This window comes from Diadema setosum, chromosome 14 (assembly GCF_964275005.1).
Source record: "Diadema setosum chromosome 14, eeDiaSeto1, whole genome shotgun sequence".
In the NCBI taxonomy this organism is placed as follows: Eukaryota; Metazoa; Echinodermata; class Echinoidea; order Diadematoida; family Diadematidae; genus Diadema; species Diadema setosum.
The window spans coordinates 28,197,456-28,222,515 of NC_092698.1; the positions used below are offsets into that span (position 1 = coordinate 28,197,456).

The 25,060-nt window shown below is 38.9% G+C and overlaps 1 protein-coding gene across 1 annotated transcript in view; it reads left to right on the plus strand.

Annotated features, from left to right (window-relative positions):
• LOC140238134 (unconventional myosin-Va-like) overlaps positions 1–25,060 on the plus strand; it is a 228,407-nt gene that overhangs the window by 105,625 nt on the left and 97,722 nt on the right. Inside the window, exons 5-7 of the mRNA XM_072318070.1 lie at positions 1,694–1,850; positions 8,617–8,842; positions 18,186–18,218. Coding sequence (XP_072174171.1) covers positions 1,694–1,850; positions 8,617–8,842; positions 18,186–18,218 — 416 coding nt within the window. The remainder of the gene's footprint in view (positions 1–1,693; positions 1,851–8,616; positions 8,843–18,185; positions 18,219–25,060) is intronic.

Genomic DNA, 25,060 nt, shown 5'->3' on the forward strand with positions numbered 1-25,060 from the left:
TGAGACAGGTGGAAATGAGTGGTGTATGTCAGGCACCCAAAGATGAGAAAGGGGGTGATGTCATGCCACAAGAATGGCGGGGGTAATTTCTGGAAAACTTCGCCCAGAAGCACCTCGTCGTGATCCACCGCAGAATTTGAGTCACACGTCACCTGAGTTTCATGACACCGTATGTGGGCCTGTTTTGGAGTATGATACAGTATGTGCAGCTCTGTATTTGATCATGTGTAGTGTTGAATCACTGCAAAATGCATGATTTCATGTACAGCTGTATTTACTCTTACAGACACAAGCCTTTTCAAGCACTGACAATACTGCAGCTGTAGACTTCTTCTTTTTTTTTTTGGGGGGGGGGAGTCAAAATGTAATTGTATGTATTTACCCCATCGTCCATTCAGATATGAATATCAGTTCTTTTTGAAAATGTAAGAAAAAACTATTTCCTAACTTCGGCCTCATCAATGTGCACATACAGGGAATCTGCATAAGATGGAGGGATAATTATGATGGTGCTAGAGCATTTATCCCCTGAACAATTACCCTGGCCCCTTCTCCTGACCCTAACCCTAACCCTAATCCTGCTAACCATAAACCTAACCCTAACCCTAATCTTCATTCTAACCTTATCACTCACCAGTATTTAGCGGGTGGGGGGGGGGGGGGGAGTGGGGGTAGTTGTCATCAGGGGGGTAATTGCTCTGATGTGATTATGACATCATTTGCAGTCATCTCATGGGCCCAGAAAGGTTGATGGAGAACATGTTATCAATAGAGGGCAGTGTTTGCTTGCCCCTCACCACTTCCTTCAGGAAACTGCAGCTGGGCTCTTCTTGGCGGACTCATTTCAAACTTGGCCAATTGCACATTCCTCCCTTTTTGCCTCTCTCATATGTACCTCTGGAACAACAAGGAAGCTAAATATGTAATGCAACAAGTGAATGCTGCAGTAGCATTTATCCAGTACCAGAGAAAGAGAAAAAGAAGGAGAATCACTTGCTCCTATTGATTGACAAATAGCACTGTCTACCAAGGAGTAATCTGACTTCAGAGTTTGAGAGTGTGGTATCAGAAAATTAGTACTCATATGCTGCAGAAATATTTTGTTATGCTTGGGCAGCCTACATTGAAATATTTTTTGATATATCCCTTCGAAGATATTCTCAGTGCTGGAGGCATTTTCTTGTTGCTGTATCTGAACAAAGGTTTAATATCTTTATCACACAAACTTTTAAATGAGACTCTCAATCTTGTGTGATTACCAATAAATGTGAAGTATGATACTGGTGCATTCTGAAATGACTCACCTCATGTTTATATTCTGAGCATCTTCAAAGAACCTATGACAGAAAAGTAATGATGCAAATACCCAGCTTTCATTTTTGTTTATTATCTTTTTGTATTCATTTTTGAAGAAATTTAAAGATATTGAATATTTTTATTCTTTTCCCACCTTGTGAAGATTTTAGAATCTGCTGTTTCCCAAAGCAAATGTTAGAAAGATTTGTTTAATTATTTCGTAAAATGCAGTTTTATTCCATGTACTTGATGTGGACTCACAAAAAAAAAAAAGAGCAGCTGTGTGAACAATTTTGTACTCATATGCATCTGCAACAATAAGTTAAGAACTTATTATAGAAGAATTAGTGTAACCAAGCCACCTTTATGCTCGTCTCTGTCTTTGGCGATAACTCAGGTTTGAACAGGACCAGTCCATCATTGTCAGTGGGGAGAGCGGTGCTGGGAAGACAGTGTCGGCCAAGTATGCCATGAGGTATTTTGCCACCGTTGGGGGCTCTTCAACGGAAACACAGATCGAGAAAAAGGTCTTGGCATCCAACCCCATTATGGAGGTGAGTACTGGGGAGTTCTGTCAAAAAAAAGAACAAAAAAAGAAGAAGTAAAAGTAATAATGATATTAGCAGCATGAAGTAACTCCCATCAACAACTGCACTTTAATTATCAGACAATGATGCTCAATACTGCAAATCATGGCATTACATTCGTAATGATTTCTTTTTGTATTCTCCCTTGCCTCCTTCTTTTACTATTCATCTGTGTCAGTTTGTGTTGTGCCAAAGTCTTTCAAATATAGGAGTTTATTTTTAAAGATAAGAATAAAGAAATGGCTTAAAAGGAACTAAAAACAGCATGTGCAGTTGATTCAAACAATACTTTTTGATACAATGTTCAGTACTGCATAATGGTGATTTGTTTGTACATACACTGTATCTTTCCTTCACTCCAAATCATTCTTGTATCTTTCTGTCTTTGTGAAATGCTGCTGATGATGATTCACAGCGTTTGTATAGCGTCATGTATCTGTTTTAGAAACATTCAAAGACGCAGACTCCTCCAAGAGAGTTAGCAGTTGAATGCCTGGTGAAAAATGTGAGGTCTTGAGTGAGGCTTTCAAGTGATCCAGTTTGTCAATTTCACAGAGAATAGATGGGAGGGAGTTCCATAGGCGAGGAGCAACAGAGGAAAATGTTCGGTCTCCGTTCCCTTGAGATGTGTAATGGGCATCTGGAGAGTGCTTAAGGCCAGATGAACATAGGCCAGGGCGAGGATGACACTGCTGGATTAAGAAAGGCAGGTATCCACAGGCCTGACCATGAATGGCCGTAAAATTGAGCAGGAGGAGCTTGAAATCAATTCTGTTCTTGACTGGAAGCCAGTGCAGCTTAGCTAGAACAGGGTGATGCGATCGTATATCCTCAGCCTAGTGAGCAAATGGGACAGAGTTAAAACAACTATTATTCTTTTCATGCGTAACTGATGGTGCTTCACACATAATTCATCCATCAGGAGATGATATGAATTCATAAGTAGATACGACAAAATGTCGCTGTACTTTGGTTCTGCTGACCCACAGATGTGAGAGATTTATCCGTACTTCATTCAAGCCAGTGATAATGCAAGCCAATCTCTCCAGTTGACTGAGAAGGAAGTAATGTGTGGGTGATTTGGCTTTTCTTCTGGTATCTATAGGAATTCAGGATTGCTGTGTCGTTTTGTCATTATTCTCTGCCACTCTTTGTCCATTATACATTTCAAGGGAGAAAAAAAAGACAAGATTGCCCAATGATGCTGCTCTCCCCAGAGATATTCTTCTGATGTATTAACCATTTCATTTCTCTATGGCATTTATCATCATTTAATTACCAGTTTTCCACTTTTGGGTCGTGGCTTTGAAAGTCTCTTATTGGCTACAGATTACTGGTGTAAGATTTGGTGTTTGCTTTGATGGGGTTGGAACATAACCCATTGCGTTCCAAGAAGAAGACCCCCTACATAATATCTTGAGCATCGGTACTTAGATTCTGGATATTTTTCCCCTCCCTCGTATGGGTTCTTGCAGAAGCAGTCATAGGTAATCAACTGTGAGAGGTTGTTAAGGTGATATGGCAGGAGCCTGTGTTTACATTCTGGTCTCCAACCACTGACCGTGATGTCATCCCATGTATTCATGATGGAAGATTGATCAATGTCCCTCCCTGGATCAGCCTCACCTGTGTACCTACCTGTCATCCACCTGTTGATGTTTCCAGGGACAACCACAAGATCTCAAGAAAGATGCTTGTAATTGGATGCAGGGAAAAGTCTCCTTCTACCCCCCCCCCCCCCACTTGCGGTGCAAACACATCATTGAAGTCTTCCAGAGTGGATGCTTACATACATGAAGATGAAAATGACTCCCCCCCCCCCCCCCCCCCCCCCCGTTTTGTTATCGGAACATCTCGCGTTCACACAAAGGGCAGTGCATCCCTGACTCTCTTGTGGAGAAGATTGTCTCAAGGCCAAGATTAGCCGCCAGGCCCGGCACTGCTGCTTGTCCCCCTGACGGACGGCGTTGCCACCTGCGTCAGTTGTCACATGGCATTGAATCACGCCGCGGCCAGGTTCAGTGCCAAACAACAAGGGCCATCTGTCGGCGAGCGTTCTTTGCGCGGTCGTCACTAGGGACTTGGCCGACGTCAGTGATTGCAGCCAAAACAGGCGCAGAATGTCACAGACATTTTTCTGCCATACTAAAAGTATCGTCTCCCTCTTTTGCTTCTTTCTCTAAATCTCTCTTTCCCATCCTTTCTTTTTCCAGAGGATATTTTGAAGACATTTATTAAAACATATGCCATTTATCAAAATTAGAATTTTTAAGATGAAAGACTGATTTAACTAACTAACTTGAGACCTTGGATGGAGTGTGTTAAGCATACTCAATGTTTCCACCTCTTTTTAGTCTTGCACTAAAAATACAACTGTCCATGGCTCTCTCTCTCTCTCTCTTTCCTTTTCTTGTTGCACCATAGTTTCTGCTGAAATCATCAAGACTACACTATGGCACATATATATAATGATAAAAATCAACTTTTTAGGCCTGGAGAGTGTTTGTGTCCTTGTGTCCTTGCATATTTGAATCAGTTTACACGAAGTCCCAGCCACAAAAATAAGTCTTCATTAACTTAAACACAGCAAAAGCAAAATTGAAAATGAGTCATCTGTAGGGGTCATTTTTAGTCTCTTTGTTCATGTCTGCTATATTAAGGGTGTTATTTTCCATGTGGTTTCTGTAATTCTGTAAGTGCTGTGAGTCTCGTGGGGAAGAGCGTATTAAACATTTATTGCATTTTATTATATCTTATTGTATGGGGTTTATCGGTCGCTGCAGAGCTAAATCTGTGAGTAAGATTTCAGATGAGAGGATGTGTAATTATGATTATACAATAACAGATATATAGAAAGAGAGAATGAGAGAGAGAGAGAGGAGGAGAGAAAGCTAGCCAGATATGTGTGAGTGCTTACATTGTTAAATACTTTTAAATGTTTGTCTGAGTGTGCATTGTTGTGTGTTCATTTTTGTGTAGTAGCAGCAGCAATACTGAATAGTAGTAAGAGCAATCATAATGATAATTATGATCAGAATAGATATGATGATGGCAGTAAAATATGTTATGAATAATGATAAAACTGCAATTGAACTGACAGCAAAAAAGCCATCAAACTCTGAATATGCTTCACAAGAAAAAGCACTGAAGAATGACATGCTCATTAAAAAACAGGACAAATATATTTATTTGCTTTGCTGGACGCTTTGTTTTCATGTGCACATTGCACCATTTGCATTCGTCAGTGATCACATTAAGATTACACAGCAGTCTGTTTTAAAACATTCCAATTCCTTGAATTTTGTGCTTTCATAATGTGAAGCATTTGACAGCGAGTAACCTTTCTTGTGGTATTCATGTTGGTGGATGAATTCACTTTATAGGGTTTCCTTTTCTTTATGACCCTTTCAGCTTTCGAGTTATTGTTCAGTGGAGACTTGAGTATAAAGTGATGAGGTGAAATGGTGAAATTCAGCTTTAACCCCTAACACCTCCCTCTGTAGTCTGCACAGTGCACAAGCTCTAACAACCTCCCACCCCCTCCCCCCCCCCCCCCCACCCAGTCATCGAGAGCACAGGTGGGAGCTTCCTGCGGTCGTCTGGTTTCCATGGCAACCATTTTCCCCCTCAGTCATTATCACTCCCCATAATTTGCCCCATTAATTTAGGTTTTTCAGGATTGTGCATTAGAGCCTGCATGGAATCAGGAGCTTTTCCCCCTCTCACTCTCGAGTTAGTAATTGAACTTGAGCCTTAACATTTATGGTTCATTCGGCGGCGTCGTCATCATGCAGTTTATTCTGCCGCTGCTATGTCCCACAAAAGTCTCCCAGTTTTCTTGGCAGGATGATGCTGGGACATGTACAATTAGATTTTGGGGAGTAGGCAATTTGGGTTTCTCACAGATGTGCTAGTGAGTTGCTCAGATGAGCTCTCTTGTAATGTGATTTCTGTCCGCGTTGTGGCTGGCATCAGCGGTAGAAAGTGAAATTGTGTGATTGTGGATGACAGTAGTAAGGAAACAAACAGTAATCGGATTAGACTCCCCCATTCTTACTGCTCCTCCTCCCTCCCTTACCTCTCCACCTTTCACTCCCTCTCTACCCCCTCTTTCTCCCCTCCCCCCACTTTACCTCTTCCCCTCCCCAACCTTCCCCCTCCCCTCACCCTTTTCCTTTCCCTTTCATCCTCTTCTGCCCCTCCCTCTCCCTACCCTCCTTACCCTCTCCCTACCCTCTCCTTCTCTCCCTCACTCCCCCTCCCTCTCCCTACCCCTCCCTACCCTCCTTACTCCTCCTTACCCTCTTCCTACCCTCTCCTCTCCCTTCCCCCTCTCTCTTCCTGCCTGCACCCCTCTATCCCTCTCTCTTCCCCCTCCCCCTCCCCCACTCTTCCCATCTGTATTGGAAGCGGGAGGAATCAAAAATAGCTTGCATTGACTCAGTAGACATGGTGGAAGTGCGTTTGTTTGGAAGCGACAAACTGTTGCAGTCAGGATGTCGGAAAGTTTCCAGTAGCGTGGCCCCCAAAAGCACGGCTCGAAACTCTCTCGGCTGTCTACTGCCTTCCTCCTTTGCTGTCAATTGTGTGTATTTGATCCAGAACTTCACACTTGCTATATTTTTGGACATATACTTCTATTTCGTATATCGCTGGTGTGGTTTAGCTGTGTCTGCTGATGCCCTGCTAGGTTGCTGACTTTTGTAATTATCCTCTACACTTTATGAGAGTAGCCTTTTGATTGTTATATTTTGCTACCAGGATAAATCAATATGATATGTAGGCAGGTGGCTACTTTGCCAAGGAAGGAAGGAGATGAGAGAAGGGATGCCATTTGAAAGGTTCCATCTGAGGGACGAGTTTTTAGTCAACGTATGTATGAAAACCTTGGAAGAGGAATAGTAGCCTGTGTAGTATTTGTGCTTTCTTCGTAAAGGGAAACATCACAGTGCTGACCTGTACATGGAATGAGGCCCCAGCAGACTGATATGTTGACTTAACCCTCCCAAAAAATTCCATGCTATCTCTCTCTCTCCATCTTACCTGCGTCATAGGTGCATCTCTCGCGATCCAAACCCGAACCCGGGTTGCCGACTGTGAGTTGTTGCCCTTCCTCCAACGCTAGGGTTTACATGACTGTGATGAGTCAGTTTACATGATATAGGTCAGATGAGAGGAGTTCAGGGGAGCCAGCTAACCCGTAGGAACCATTAGCTCTGTCAACCTTTGCACTTTTGAACTTTGTACTTTGGAGCTTTGTTTTTGTTGTTGTTTTGTTTGTTTGTTATTCTGGCATACTCTGCTAAGAAAACTGGACGTTTTTCTTCTTTCAAACAAAACAACCTCAAAAACCTTTATCTTCCCTGTGTGATTTGCTGCATGAGAAATTTGGCAAGAACGGAAGGTTTGTGCAGATGGTGATTGTTGAAAAAGAGAATGGAAGAGAGTGCATGTACATGGTGGGCAGGGCAGCACAGGTGTTCATGTCATTAGATTAAATCAGATCATTTTTCTCGCATGTGATATAGCAGAGGTGGTGCCCAAGCATTTGATTGAAGCACGAGCCAACGATAATGACTAGCTCTTGAGTTGGCTCTTGACTCCTACAGCTCCCGACTTCACCTCACCCCTTGCTCCAACCAGTTACTCAAGGGCTGAAGAGTTTCCAGTGAGGCACCTGCATGCTTCATGACTAGTATTCATGGGGCTGGATACCTTGTCTGAGCTTCTTCTGGGCAATGTCGCAAAATTGAGAGGATCGCCTCGCTGAGCACCTTACAGTATTTTGGAGCAGAGGGACAGACAAAACGTGGGAAGTTTCGTGTGGAAATGTTCGTAAACACTTACAGCAACATGTGATTGGTTTGGCAATAGTGAAAATGTGTGTAGCAAGTCTGTGAAGTCTTCAGCACCGAGTAGATGCTGCCGCAAGAACTGGCTACCTTGGGAGTGTCCTCCCTTGGCCATTGAAGCACTGCACCGTGGAAGATACTCTTCAAGTATCTGGAATCCATAGAGTAAAAGTAGTGTCAGGTCGGGTTTGTCTGGACGACAACATAAATGCCTCAAACGTGTCAACAGTGGTCTTGAATATCTCTTGTCACATCGACCTGCTGTCGTGCGTTTGACGTGAATCTGACTGTCTCTGCCAGCGTGTTTCAGGATCCAGGGGAAGTGTCACTCTGCTTCTCATTTCTGCCAGTCATTAAGGAATCTAATGAGCCTCGTAAATGGCTCAGATAAGTGTCCGGTTGAGGGGTGACGCTCATTTAGTGCCTGCAGAATTCAGCTGCCATGCTGAGATTAAAAAAGTGAAAGCTGTCAAAAGTCTCTTGTTATTGCGTCAAACTACATACAGTAGTTGAAAACTGGTGGAAAAGGCATGCAAAGCTACCAATAGAGAGCCTAATGTGATTGCAGAGCATTACTTCGGGTGTTCTTCCTTCATTTGAAGAGTTGATCAGAATGATGCTTTCCATACTTGGATATGATATGGAAATGGAGATATGATTACCGTAGAGGAAGATGCGTATTGGTCATCAGTGAACAGAGAGTCAGATTTGACATGGAAGGAACTTCAGTGAACAGTTGCGAATCAACCTGTTGGTTGCCCTAACAAACAACAATTCTCCACACTTGAAATATAACCGAATAGAGTAAACACAAGATAAAACCCATTACGATGGCGTTCGTAACCCTCAACATTTATCACCTCATGTCCACTTTTCTCAAGGCCATTGGCAATGCAAAGACGACGCGCAATGACAACAGCAGTCGCTTCGGTAAGTACATCGAGATCAAGTTCAACCGGCTGCACCACATTGTCGGTGCCAACATGCGCACATACCTCTTGGAGAAGTCACGCGTGGTCTTCCAAGCGCCGGAGGAGCGGAACTACCACGTCTTCTACCAGCTCTGTGCTTGCTGCGACCGCCCAGAACTAAAGGACCTGGCACTCGGTACGTAACAACATCGCCAGTATTTTCCCCAAAATATTACAGAGTTTATTTCTCAACCCTCAAATGCATCCCTTTGAATTTGAATCACATTCCTTGCTTCATATTGCTTTTGACATCGCCCCTTTGATTTATCCCTAACTTTCCCATGTTAAACAAAAAGAGAATATGTTTATATTTTTGTTAGTGGGTATTAGTGTAAGTGTTAATTTTGATATACTTTTCATGCTGTTGTTGTTTATATGATTTTAATATGTCAGTGATTGATTTCTGTGTAGTACAAGGTTTAAAGGTATGAATAGGCTTGTTAAATTAGTGTGTTATGTTACATATTTTTGTGACTGACATTCCTGTAGTATCATGAAACTTATCAATTTCTTTCATTTGTGTTTGCAGTATTTCATGTAGCAGTGTAAAAGTCGTAGACGGCAGTATTTTGGTTTGACCTACGTGTAGGTAAATTTGAATGCCTTCCCCCAATACCTTTCATTAGGACAAAAGAAGGCATATTCTTATTGCCTAATCTGAACCAGGTTCTATTTTTGTTTTTAATTTGGCTGGTATTTTAGTGGAAATTTGGATGAAGCATCGTTTCTTTTTTATGATTATTGTTGGATGCTGTCCAGAGTTCCGTTGGCTGGATTCGATGCTGTTGAACACATGTTTACTTTTCTGCTATCACAATGATAAACTGCTTTTTAAAGGACACCAAAAAAGAAATATGCAACAGGCTCAGGTAGTTCTCACATTTTGGCAGAAATTTGTATTGAGAACTCTATCATTCTTTCTTCTTTTTTTTTTTTTGGGGGGGGGGGCAAGGGGGAGGGGGAGGGGGAAGGGAATGGGGGGGGGGGGTGAGGAAGGTAACTTTTATCAGAGGTTTTCCACTTATGATGTTGAATAACTTTGGCACTGTGCTTGTCATTGTGTCTCCGAAGGTAAAGAGTACTATGGTTACAGATGTACCATGTTCTGCAAGTATTGTGCTCCCATGCGTTAAACCAAGATTAGATGGGGACAAAATTTGCCATAGAATCTGTGCAATCTTATTGGCAGGCTGAATGAGCCAAACAGTGGTGAATGCTCATTCTTTGTTAGATTCACGTCGTGATAAAGCAGTGTGTCACAAATACGCAAATGAAAAATTAAAGCAGGTTATTGGCCAGCATTGATGTTTTCATTTTTGCGCCCATTCTCACATTACTTGTGTTTCTGACAAATAGCTACAATACATAATCTACCTTAAACATTTCAAGAGATCTTGCTGCAAGAGGCATTATAGAAGAGTATGGAAAGAAAAATGATATGCTAAGTTTTCATTTGTTATGGCTGCTTAAAGATAGAAGTGTGCCATGTCATGATTCATTTAGTGTAGCGGATGAGATGACATAGGCTTGGATTGGCATTGAGAATTTCAACCCTTTTTTAGACATCCTGCTGTCTTGTTTTCAGTGGAGGGCATATTTAAATTCTAGCCTTGAATCTCAGGGAATGGATCCAACCAGAGGCTCTGTGGTCATCTGCAAATTTGGACATCCCGTGTGAAAGGAACTTTTGATTTTATTAAATGGGCCAGGCTTCTAAATGCTGCTAGTCGCTTGTGGCAGAAGTGGTCCAGGCTCTGTACTGTATATCATAGTTTTTATATTCCTATGCCATAGTCTATATATTTATATGCCATAGTTATATGTAATTCATATATTTTTGTTTGGTCAAATCATATTGAAGGGTTTTTGTTGTTGTTTGTTGTTTTTTTTGGGGGGGGATTTTTCTATGCAATGGAATATTTTTCAGGCTAAAATTAGAAATCTTTTATTGGAATCTGCATAAAAATGGCTGTCCAAGCATGAAATAGTGATGTCTTTAATGGTATAAGTTGACTCTTTCCCCGGTTGTCGTAATGTATTCTATGAACAAGAATAGCAGCAGAAAAAAATTGCTGCCCTTACCAGAGTGAATTCAAGCAAGATCCTTTTCCACTCACGAGTTGATCGAGATGCCAATCTTAAGTTTCACACATGCTTATTATTAAGCCTATCTCTATCTTAAGGTGCTGTAGCAGTTGGATTAGCATGAAAAGAAGATCTCAAACTTGTAATGTTTTTTTTTTTCTTTTTACATGGTTATCATCTGCCTTGGAATTATTAATTGAGAATGAGATCAAATAAGATTGGGGGATCCCCATTTTAGGAGTGAAGAAGATCCGAACTTCTTGATCGGGGGGCACTTAAAATCTTCCAGATGTGCATATTATGTTTTGCATCCCTCAGCGTCATTTCCTGTGATAGGGGGAATGACAGGAAGATGATGTGCTCATTGGAGTAATACCAGCTTGAGGAATGGGTGTGGTGAGAGGAGGGGGGTTAAGGAGGGAGAGGGATGTGCATTAGGGGTGCATGAAACAACAAACATGACTTGGGGACCGTCGCTGCGTGCGTCGCTTGAGGAAGGGAGCTATTACCTTGTGATCAAACTTGGAGCTACCGTGCTTGACGTGGAATTATCCGCTCTGATAGCAGGGATTATTAACTGCCTCATGGTACCTGTGTGCCTCCGTCAACAGAATTACGGCTGGCTTACTGCGTGAAATGCCTCTCATCCTGATGATACAGGATCTTAAATTTCATATGATCCCCTTCAATAGGCAATTTAGGAATATTTACATATATACATTATATAAATATATATATATGTCATATACATACATGTGTAGAGAGAGAGAGTTAGGTACATATAAGTAGATATATTTATATTTGTTAAAATCAGAATTGATATTAAATGTATGGTTTTAGGTTAGAAAAAATGAAATGTCAAAACTTTTATCAAATAACTGTCCATATCCAAACCTACATGTGTGAAAAATATACCAAACTTCACTCTCTCTTTCATTCTAATACAGAGTGGGAGAGAGATATCCTGGGGCATTGCACACCACTATTCAGAAATGAATAAAATTATTGTATTTAGGGATTATCTGTACAGATGCTGTCATCTCTAATGACAATCTTCATTGACTTCCTACTTTGAATCAAGTAGAAATCAATAGATCTTTACACATGTAGAACACACCAGAAGTGATTGTCCCTGAGAGCCCTTCTCTTGAGAAACAACAAAAAATCTCTGAAATCATCAAACTTTTGCTCTTCAAACAGTCAGTAGTGTATATTTTTTACCACGCCATATGATACCACTCTTCTGTTAGCATGCCTTTGGCAGTGACGAACCCAACAATAGCCCAAGCAAGTGAAATTACAACAAACACACAAGGCCTTGCCAAAGTGTCCATGGCGACAGCAGCAAACACTTATTACTACCTGTCAATCATGTCATTGCTGAAGTTTGACCCCTTGTGCTGGCTTTAAATGCGAGGAGCTTCTGTCGACTTTTAAGTAACAATAAAAAAAAAGAAAAGAGAGAAGAGTAATGATAATAAAACTGATTAATCCTCACTTGCAACTGGTGATGTAGCAATGTATAAACAGAATGATCATCTGATATGTCATTAAGATATTTCAACAGAAAGGACCTGTACGAGAGCTGGTGGATTTGGCAAATACAGTACATTTAAAGAAGGGCAGAAAGTTTGACACTACCAGGCATAACTTTTGCTTATTTACTACATGATCTGTGCAAATACTTTCCTAAAGGATATATCCTTTCTTTTATATGCACCTCAAAAAAGGGGATGGGGGCCAAACAGGCACACTTGCGCTGACTATAGATTTCTCCATGAGCCCTCTGTATGTCCAACTTATTCAGTACCATTGTTAGAATACACTGATGAATACCTGCAACACAGTATGTGCCATTAAAATATTGTGACATATATACAAAATATCCAAAGTACCTGTACCTATTAACTCTCTCTGCCTTTCGTGTGATATGACTTACAATGTATTTATACTTCATGAAATGGAGAGTCAGCTCTCTGCCTCTCTGCCCCTCATTACAGTACAGGATTTTTGTTTTTAACTAAAATGTTTTATTGGAGTGCATTGATATAAGAGGGGTAGTCTTGAGTTATCTATCTCGGAAGGGTGAGGCAAGCCAACACGTCACGGCAATTACGTGAGAGATGGAAGTTGTATCGAAGGTATCCAAATATCCTGCCCCAGATAATCATTGGGATGCCGTTTTATGCCTAACGTGATTGCAATATATAACTCCCAGGAATGATTCTCAAGTTTCAATGACTATTTAGGATCTTTTATACCACCGTGTTATCACCATCCGGCGAGACGCTCGCAAGGATGATCGGCCGATATCAGCAGGGCAGTGAGCGAATCTAAGCAGATATCGAACCTATTAAAGTTTGCCTGTTGATGGCATGCCAAGATTTAAGGAGGACTGGGGCAAATGCTTGTAAAGAAATCTAAGATACCGTGGTAACATATGGGAGCTTGGGTGTGCCAAGAAGTAGGCATGTTCATCTCTCCGAGAGTCTTAATGCTCCATCAGAAAAATAGTTTTGAACAGGATTTCACCCAAATCAGATTAGAATCATGGCGGGCTCCTGCATTAGGGATTAGCTTTTGTTTTGGGTTTGTTTGTTTTGGTTTTTTATATGTGTGCAAACAAACTCTGTTGATCTATTTTAGACCAGAGAGGCATCTTTCGGAAGTTTGTGTGGATGACCTCAGCCTGAAACGTCTGCTAATTCTGGCTTTCCTAGGAATGTTTTGATGACTCTCAGTCATTAATGTCCTGTCTGTCGATGGACACAACTCTACTGGTTTGCAACATTTTATTACAATCATGACATGATGTTGCTACTGGAAGTGACACCAAGCCAGAGTTTGAATAAGTATAAAATCTGAATTTCCGTGACACTGCAATGTTGATCTTTGTACTCTGTAGAAATTGCCAAGCTATGTAATAGTGTCTCTATTAAACTGAAATTAATTTCTCTGACAGGAAAGAATGCTTCTCTAATTTGTTACCATCTGATCAGTCCTCACATTGAATTGCACACATAACACATACACACACAAAAAAAGAATTATGAAAACTTAAAAATAGCACATGATTGGATGCCTTTCAGCAGGTCTTTGTTACTTGGTTACCAAAGGGTGAACAAGTGGAAAATGATGGAGAAAGAAATAAAAACCAACACAAATTTACCTCTCCCCCCCCCCCCCCCCTTCAGTGTGGCCAGTGATGTTACTGATTCGGTTTGACCTTTGATGCAAACTCTTCTTTGGGCACTATTTTGGGAGTAAACATTAATAGCTCTCTTCCCCCCTCTTTAGAGTCCATTCTTTCTAGATAGTGATGCAGGCACCCGAAATATATTTGGCAATTCCTGGGAAAAGTGGGGAAGTATTTGGAAAAAAATAAAAAATGCAGGAATGCATGCAGGGTATTGTGATACACTCAACTTGGCATGAGAGTTTGTGTAGAAAATGTGTGGGTGTGATATATTAGTACACATGTAAAAGAAATTGACTTATAACACATCAAAACTAATGAGACTGACCAGGAAGAAGGAGTGGGGGGTGGTGGGGGAGGAGCGGTATGGAACATGCCACAAACATGTAACATTAAAGTCACACCCGGAACGAAGCAGTTTATTATACAGCTGAAGAGGATACCCACTGTCAGTGCTCTGGGTATGAATCAATCTCCCATCCAAAAGTCACTCAGTCCTCTCCTGCTTAGTCACTGTGCACTTGTCTCAGCTCATCAAGCTGCCGACACATGCAGATGGAAGACATAAGAATAGATCAATTAGAGCAATACACAGGCATAGATAGACAGAGAGAGATAGAAAGAGATAGAGATAAGGACATAGAGATGGATAGATAAAGAGAGAGAGAGGGGGGGAATGAATATGTGTGTGTAAGGAGAGAGAAGACAAATAAGATATAGAAGAAGATAGTATGAGAGAAAGAGAAATGAGAGTGAGTAAAAAAAAAAAAAAAGTAATGAGATGTTCCAGTGAGAAAACAATGATGATAGAAGAGATAAGACAGCCAGGCAGTGACAGACTGAGAGCCTGATATATGTTTTGTACATATTAGCATAAGGGAAGAATGTAATCTTCGTGTAGGTGAGAGGGTAAACTATTAAACAAATGTAGTTCAGGGCTATGAGCCATAGCAAGGTGACAGGATACTGTAAAAGTGGAAATTTCACAGTGTTAAAATTTTCACGCATTTTGCGCAACCAGAAACTTGCATGAAATTAAAAGCAAACAAATATTTTTACGTGCTATATATTCCAGAAGTGCATGTCTTCATTCCGCAGAATTAAAAACAGGCAAAACTCATCTTACTTGGCCGAGCATGAAAAATTACTCACACGAAGATATTCACTTTAACATTGCATGGGAGCAGAGAGAAGCTGGAATAGACGTTTGTGTTTTGTAATTTTCTTGTAATGAAAATGTATGATATGTACTGGTATAAATGGATTTGAAACAAAAGAAATACAGGGATAGGCATACTATTGCACTTAACTTCAATTGAATATGATACTACAACATCTGCGTTATTGACTGATTTTTATTAAGTGACACAGATTTATGTACTTTTTAAATTGACAGACTTACTGAAAGGGATTACTGGAAGTAGAAGGGAGAATGTCTGTGCGTAAACTTGCTATGAATCAAAGCAATAAAATATGAATATCACCACTCTTGAGAGAGCTTAATTCCTAATGGGTAACCCTTCTGGTAACAGATACAGTGTGCACAGATTCACAGTCAAGTTGGACTTTCAGTGACACAGCTGAGTTGGATACGTGTCAGTCATATTGGATCACCAGTCCACCAATCCCAAGTGCCGATGAATTAATCACTAATTTCCTTGACGATGGCAGTACGAAGTCTCTCGGTACTGAAAGAGGAGTCACAGAGAGCAGCAGTGCTTTCTTCCATGCTGGAAATAAAATTCTCTGCTGCAAAAATGCAAAATTTCAAGCACTTCGCCACACTCACTAAAGCATTCAATCCATCCTTATGCATAGACGTAACCATTAAGTGTTCCAATACAAATTCTTGATAGTACATTTAATGCCGATTAACTGAAATCCACAAAGATTTAATAACACGGGGATAATAAGTGTGGCCTAATATTTTCAATAGTTCAGTGTTTGTGTGGTTTTTTTTTTCTCTGTTTACTAGGTAATATGTCCTGATATTGATAGCTGGTCTGATCTATGACCAATATGATTTGAAAATTTTTGTTTGTCCAGTCATGATAAAGATGTCTTCTTCTATTTTTTTTTTTATTTTTTTATTTTCTTTTTTTTGGGGGGGGGGAATACATGTACATGAGTAATTTGAAATCAAACATATAAATTCCTGTTATGAAAAAGGAATTTTCATCCACAGAAAAATAAATAATGCAGTGTGAATACTAATTCTTGGCAATAAACAGGGAACACTTCACTGCTGTAGCATTTAAAGGTCAGTGCAATGTAATTTCAATGACACACGCAGCACTGTTGTTAGTCAAACACAGTTTGCTGAAGTAATAGAGATCTTATGATAAGTAAACCAAGTTTGACCAAATAAAGTTTTCTGCACTCTTGTGCCGTGAAGAAGTGCACCCGAACTTGCATGACCTTTTCTCGCATGTTTGATAACTAAAGAAAGAAAAAGAGAGATGGAGAGAGAGAGGGAGAGAGCAGTGTTAGGAGAGCACAACAGAGCAGAGAAATGAAATTATAATCGTTTACATCATTAGTTGGTTTCCTAGCATCTGACAGAAGGGGAAATATATACAGATGTCATGGACAATTTTTAGGCCTCCTGAACGTGGTTTTCCAGAGTTTACCGAAACCGCAATTCATTTGCGTCAGTCCCATAGCCTCGTGCTGATAGTCACTTGCTTACAACGCAAATGGTGGATATTGATAATATAGTTTCCATGATTGGTGCCCACTCAGTGACATGGTAACATTTTCGAGAGATGGCAGGGGTTTTTCAGAAAAATTGAAAATTGTTTGCTGCACTGGGATTTTTGTTTTTGATTTTCTAGAATGTTCTACATCCTCTGTGGGCGCATTATATAGACTGGCATGGGAGGAAGTACATGGAATGTTCCACTGGAAGGTTTTGAAGTGCTATTGAGGGGACTAGTAACTTGCCCAAAATAGCATTTCAAACCTTGAGGCTATTATAGAACATTCTGTATGTTTAAAAAAAAAATCAAAATCATTTTCTGCTGCACTGTGCGGGTTAGTCAAGATTCTTTTAAGAATGTGCATACCTTAAAATTGAAACTTTGGTGGTAGCTATGTATATTCCTAGCACCACTACAAAGTTCACAGTGTGCACAGTTCAGATTTTGTGGTTCCTGCCCACAGTGTTATATGTTTTAAATTGTCATGGCATCAGTGAAGATTTTGGTCTGGGTATTCCTTTAACATTTAAACTATTGTTTTAAACTGTATTGTTAAAACTTGTGGTTAGTAGTTATTGTAGAAGACTAAACTTTGCAGTGTCATCAAGTTCTATGATTTGCTTTGGTATCGTCTGGTATTAATGTATTTTATTTGTTTATTGTTTTTATTTTTATTTTATTTTTTTGCTTCATTGTTAAGTAGCCAGTCCCAAGAGTAGTATAATGTAAATATGTTGTTTGGTTCCGCTTTTACCCTTTTTAAGTGTGCAACTTTATAAAATTCACTACTTATTTGTTCTATGTATAATTATCATATCTATGTCACAAGTCATTGAAGGTAGTCACCCTCATTTGCTGAACCTCATCTTTTTTTTTTATTGCGGTTATTGTACTGTAATTTCATAATAAATTGCAAATGATATATGAATCACAGATTTATTGCTCTGGTATCAATCAGACATTAAAATGAGAGAAAGAATAATATTGTTTAAAATCAGTGCATTCTTAAAGAACCACAAATCACATCAAAGTCATCTTGATCTAATCAATTGATATTTGATATATCTTCCGAGTATTTTATTGAATGTCATCTCCCACAATCTGTGTGAAACTACCCTGAGTGTGCTATGTCGGTGATGGTCGCTACCTTCAATGCCCTGTAGTGATAATCTTGTAATTCTTTCGAGAAATTCCAACAGTAGTTGTAGCCAGTATTGTTTCTTTTATTAGTCGGTATTTGTGAAGATGCATATTTGGTGATAATCTCTGATGATCAGTCCCCTTTCCATATCACTTTTCACTCATCATTTTTTTTCCCCTCATGCACTGCCATTGTTTCTCTCTTGCTCTCTGTCTTTCTGTCTGTCTGTCTTTCTGTCTCTCTGTATGTATATCTCTCTCTGTCTGTTTGTTCCTCTGTCTCTCTCTGACATTATACCCGACCTTTTTCATCGCCTGTACGTGTGTCGTACGTGTTTTGCTTTGATCCCCCCACGCAGGTGAAGCCACCGATTTCTTCTACACGAACCAAGGTGCTGAAAACAAACCAAGGGTTTGATTTCATCTTGCCCTCCCACTCGTATTAACCTCTCAATAAAGTCTTTATCGATAACTCTGTGTCGTAATTTTCGTGTTAATCTCACCTCTTTTTTTTTTTGTGTTGAATGGACATGCCTGTAATCACTGGTGCACTCACTCTGAGAAGTTCTTCTTATTATTATAATTATCATAATTATCATAATTGTAATTATTATTATTATTATTATTATTATTATTATTATTATTATTATTATTATTATCATTATTATTCTTATTATTCTTTTTTTAATGTATTACTGAAATGCAGCATGCTAAAAAAAAAAAATCAATAATTTGTTTTCAGGGCTGGCCCTGAGACTACTGTCTGAAGATTAAAGGACAAGTTCACCTTCATTAACATAAGGATTGAGAGAATGTACAATATGTAGCAATATTAGTAGAACACATCATTGAAAGTTTGAGGAAAATCGGACAATCCATTCAAAAGTTATGAATTTTTGAAGTTTTTGTGCAGTCACTGCTGGATGAGAAGACTACTGCAGTGAATGATGTCACATGCATACAAGAATATAAGGAAAATATAAAGAGAATTTCACAAAATTTCATCTTTTGAAAAAAGTACACATTCCCTTGACTTGTTACTGACATATGCTTTGGGTAATATTATTCCCATTGCCTTTAGAAAGAGGCAAGCCAAGTGCTTTTTTATTATGCGAAAAAAGTGAAAATATGTTGAATTTTCTTTACGTTTTCTTGATACTGTTGTACTCATATGACATCACGAGCCTTATTAGTCTCCTCATCCAGCGGTTTCAACACAAAAATTTTAAAAATTCATAACTTTTGCATCGATTGTCCAATTTTCCTCAAACTTTCACTGATGTGTTCTACTAATATTGCTGCGTTCTCTCAATCATTATGTTAATGAAGGTGAACTTGTCCTTTAAGTTGAAACTGTAGTGTCACAGCATGCTCCTATTGTAATCCATGTGTACTTATTTGTGTGCTTCTGGTGGCTCAGTACTAGCTGTATTTTTGTGATATCTATATGTTAGTTTTACTGTGCATGCAGGCAACTTTGTATTACCCCAGTATTTATACTTAATACATTTATTACCATTTTCATGCCAGGAAAGAAAAATTGTGCGATATAAAACACAACCTTGTTATGATTTGATTTTTACTTTTATGATTTTTTCATCAACATTGTTTTTATCCACCAAACCAAATTGTGAATTGTTTTAAACATCAGCATACTTATACTCCTGTCCTCTGAAAATCATGTATGAAGCCACATAGGAGAAGTTTTGTCTGAGGGTTTGTTTAAATTTTACACCTTTTTTTCAAGTGTGATAGGGAATAAAGAAAGGATTGGAGAGATTGTTAGCATTTTAGAATGCCTATGAAAGCTATCATTGAGTTTTGGGCCAATTTTCAGAAATGATATGGGCTTTATGGAAAATACAGAATGCCAATGGCTGTAGTCGTTATCAGTATTTGATGAGACTTGAGTCTCTGTAGTTTAAAAAAAAAATAAATGTGATAAAATGTCCAATTTGGGTGACAAGTGCAAAGGTTGAAACTGACCTTAAATAATGAAAGAAAATAGAATAAAAAAAACAGATTTTGGTGTGTGCATCTGATTTTATTAATCTATCTAAAACAACAAGGCTGTTGAAGATTGTGTGCTTTCTATCTGTATACAGAGCATTCTAATATTACGGGATATCTATTTTGTAGAGATGGAGAATGTTGCTAAATTCAACTAACTCACCACCCTGGGAATAAGACTCAGTAAATTTTTGGTACTTTGGCTCTTTTCCTGTACCTTTCCTGTACCTTTCTGACAACATAGCTGATTCTTGTGTCAATCGGGAGTTTTATACAAACCTTCGCTTGTGGCTAAAAATGTAATATGCATTATTCACACGTCTCATGTCAGATGGTGATTTACATTGTATGCTCTATACATATTGCAGATGTATGTCCTGCAAAAGTATATGTTGCACTTGCTGGTAAACCAACAGATGAATTTATTCTGCCACTTTTGTAGATGCTTATTAGACCACCATTTTGCCATAAAAACAAGTATTTCAAAATTTGTAAAGTTACTGACAGTAGAATGAGTTATAAGTAGGTGTAATTATGAGTGAATATATCATATTGTTTTGACCTTGTCTGTGTGTATGTGTGTGTGTGTGTTTGTGTGTTTGTGGTATATACATTACAGAAACATGATGTGTCATGTTATTGTACTCTGTGTGAAAGTTTTCTAGTAATGGCATTCATGGCTAATTTATTGAGCTCTCATAATTATAGCAAGTAATAAAAAAGCCAGAGATGTTGCCTGTTACAGTGGTGGTTTGTGCTCGCTGCTGAAATGGCATCACAATATAATATACACATATATGTCTGAAAATTTAAACAAAGAATGTCATAAAATTATATGTTAATGCAGCATATGCTTTATGTCATTAGATGTAGATAGTTTAGCTGCATCCAAAGTCATGTGTATTGCAGTTAAAGTTCTCCCTTTATCCCCAATAGTTGATCGTATGATAACTCATGGTAGCCACTCATGAAACTGTGTACATTCAATATAAGTTAATATTGCATCTCATAGTTCTCAAAGAAAAAAAAAACACCCATGCAGCCAAATAGAAGAAAATAGTGACACTACCATGCTGGTATCAAAACTATTATATACATTGGGGAAAATTGAAGGGATAACAGATCTTAAATTGAAATTTGACTTAATTCGTGAATGAAAAATTTTCTGGTACTTTTGCCTTCAATGGTTAAATTTCCTTCGTCAAGTTAAAAGTAAAATGCCAGAATTATGAATTCAAAGCAGATATCATTAGCCACACACACAATAAAGAAACAAATTGACACACAATGAACAAACAAACATACATGCCAAAATGAATCAATCCTTGACTATTTCCTTTGGTGCAAAATTGATGGTGTTTCATTTTCTGGTTTTTTGTTGTTGAGATCTTTATGACACTGGGTGATATTACATATATGATATAATCTGCATTCTTTTTGGGGGCATGGCGTATTCTTGCTTTTGTTTGTATTCATTTTTTATCTTGGTTATATGGCAGACTTTGTCGCATTACATCAATACCTGTTTTTATGCGCAGGTTATGATAATCAAGTACATTTTAATGCAATATATCAATTGTCAGAGGCATTTTGCTCGTGAATTTGTCGTTGTACTCCCAGTGAATAACCTTGACATGTATTTCTGTCTCTGTGACTTGGAGGTGCATCCTACTGACTCCTTGTTACGTTTCCTTTGATACATTCGTCTGTGTTTCGTGATTTAAATGAGAATGCTAACCACGATTGGTGTTGCGTTCATGGTGCCTCTCACCTTTTCACACTAACACCCCACAACCCTTGTCTCCCTCAACCTATTGAGCCATTCTCCCCAAAGTTTTGTGAAAAGCTTCAGACTCAGTTGACTATTTTTATGAATGCCCACGTTGCCAAGTTTTTTTATGTATTCCCAAGTCACCCCTTTCACTGCATGGTGCATTCAACACTATAACAGTTGATGGTTGTTTTTCGTCATTATTGTTCAATGTATTTACCATTAAATCTTATTATCCTCTGAGTTGAGTTTATCATGGATATACATGTATGCTTCAACTATTCTTTGGTGACAACTTTTGAGTCATTTTGCCTATGATTATAACCTTATCTATTTTACACCTTGTAATCTTCATGGTTCTAGATACTTTATTGCCTTAACGTATTTACTTCAGGGCAAAACAATATTGCTTTCAATGTCATGGTGTTCATCAAAATTCTTGAATAAATGAGTTATGTCATCCTATGGGAGTCAGTAGCATAATTTCCCATATTAGTTGATTAACCAAGTATTTTTTTTTTTTGAGGGGGGGGGGGATCCTCTCCAATGCAAAGTCAAACACACCATAATATGATATAAGGAATCTGCAGAAATTTATTCCGCGAGTATGATTTTTCCCCCAAAACAAATAAACTTCATGTTGATTATTGTGATGGAGGAATCTTTTCTTTTGAATAGAAATGTGAAATATCCATAGCATGTAATCCTCAACAAAAAAAAAGATAGCTCATTGAGGCTTTAGTCATATATTTTTTTTTAATGGACAAGCAAAGACTAGACCCTCACCCCCTTCATTTATCTTGTATGACCCTGATATAGATTGTCAGTTATGAAGAGGTAAAGTTTGTTTGTGTAAAGGCCAGGATGAAACACTGACATCCGTATATTTGTGCACAAAAAAAAAAAAAAAAAACGAGACATGAAAACTCGTCACATTGAGGACGAGTTAGGTGATACGCTTGGGGTCATCAGATGAAAGTTATCTGTGATCGACAAAGAAAAGAATGTGATATAGGCACCTTGAAGTTATATTGAGCGTGCATGCGAAACCGTTTCTGTAACCACTCGGCCACGGGTCATCCACGGAAATGGTAAGACAAAAAAAAAAAACAATGTATAGATATAACAGGGGGAAAGTCAATGCCCACTCAACTAACGTGGCCGTGTGAACATCTATTGCATTGCTAGACGGAAAAGCGGCCTTGTAACGACTGAGGTCGCTATGCTATTTCTGGCAACTTGGGAAAAATACGTCCCGCAGACATAAAGCCTATAATCGGCTGGTTTTGATACCATGGCTTTAATCACAATTTTCAGTGTAATGACGTCATCAAATTACAAAACAATGACATCGTCTTGAAAGACAATTGTTCAAAGTACAACACCTCAGTCGTCGTCATTACATACTATGATCGGTTTGACAAAGTCAACCTGCAAAATTTTGCTGCAGTCGAAGCAATGTGGTCTCCAACACATAAAAAAGAGGGATATGGCGTGTGTGTGTGTCTGTGTGTGTGTATAGGTGCGTTTATATACGAACGTGATTTCTACATGGACGAATATGTAATACAAAATTGAAGAAAAAAAAAGTAAAATAGCTAAATATTTTGTTTCGTGATCTTGTGGGGGTTCGAACCCGTAACCTCACGTCTCTGAGACGTCGCCTTTAACCACTCGGCCAGACGTCTCGACGAGAAAATATGGGGAACGTAAACTTATGTATGTGAAAGATACATGAGGAATCGTTTTGTCCACATTCCATTTTCATTTTCAGTTTTTAGCTGCAAAATTGTCAAACTGATGAGGAGATTTCAAAGAATAAAATGCATGATTACTGCAGCTTATTGTCTCAGCTACAACATACTAAAGTTTCAGAGGAAATGAAGCAAAATCAGCTGAGATAAAGGTGCTTAAACGTTGTCAAGTCAATGCACATTAAAAAAAAAATCACCTCCCATAGACATAACACGTAAACTTGTCTGATTTTGAGTCTTTACCTTTAATAACAATTTGAAGTATGATGGTAAGTCTTCTCGAACCAAGAGTGTGGAACTGAAGCTTCTACGTGAAAGATGAATCATGACGATCACCCGTGACCGACACATCTTCAAAGGGATCAGTTATTAGAAGTGGAAGCCCTCGTGCCAACATTATTTTCTCAGCAATTCCAAAGCAATGATACCCTTACATTTAGGTATACCATAATTTCCCTCTGAAATGATTGGTATCATTCATGTACAATTGCTTTCCTTGTCCATAAACTTTGCTTTACAAACTTTCAGTGAAAGGTGTCATAACATAATTCTGTAACTCCATTATCAGTGATTGACTACATAAAATAATAAAGATATATCAAATTGAACGCTTAGCGCGTATAACTAAGGGGGATTTTAGCCTGATGCTGTGTTATTCACTGCTCAGATACCAACAACACTCATTACCTACGGCTACGTATAGAGAAACAGCCATGACTAAAATAAGGTTTTCCTTTTCTTTGGCAGATAGACACACAACCCCTTTGAACACACTATAATTGACAAGGAGGGACATGAAAAAGTTCATTACTACTACTAAACAGTGATGCTTTCTCCTCATGTGGCACAAGATACCTCTATAGCGAAATAAAACCTGTCTACAATTCCGTTATTGGGTCAAACAATAACAACCTGGAATTTCAAAGAGACGAGCGAGACGCCATACACCTGGCCTAGAATTAATTTATTCAGTTGCCATTCCTGCTCCAGTTGAGTTATGTAAATTATTTTCCGACCTGTCTTGTGCAGTGTAACAGGAACAAACGTAGAGAAAAGGAAAGAGAAAACGAAAGGTGGCAAGCGGGACATTGTATACCAAGGGCAATTTACAACATTACGTATGATAAATGAAGCAAATCCAACCTCCAGCCTCCGACAAAAAAGGGAACTTGAGTGACTGTGTGTCGTGGGGTAATGACATCGGAATGAAGCTGAACTGCCACAAGAAAAACAAAGAGAGAGAAAAAAAAAAATAATAGCGTCCTGCGGGTCCCGAACATCTCGTCCTAAGGTAGTGCATAATGACCATGCAGCGCGCTAAGCGACTATAAAGCCACACGGCTGTCCCGAAGATTGGATATGAAATTCATATCTTTATATCATTTAAAACATGAAAAAGTTCATTACTACTACTAAACAGTGATGCCTTCTATTCATGTTGCACAAGATACCTCTATAGCAACATAAAACCTGTCTACAACTCCGTTATTGGGTCAAACAATAACAACCTGGAATTTCAAAGAGATGAGCGAGACGCCATACACCTGGACTAGAGTTAATCAATTCAGCTCCCATTCCTGCCAGTTATTTAAAAGTACATGTTCCTACCACCTGTCCTGTTACAGTATAACAATAACCAATGAAGAGAAAAGGAAAGAGCAAACGAAAGGTGGTAAGCGGGACACAGTAACAAGGGGCA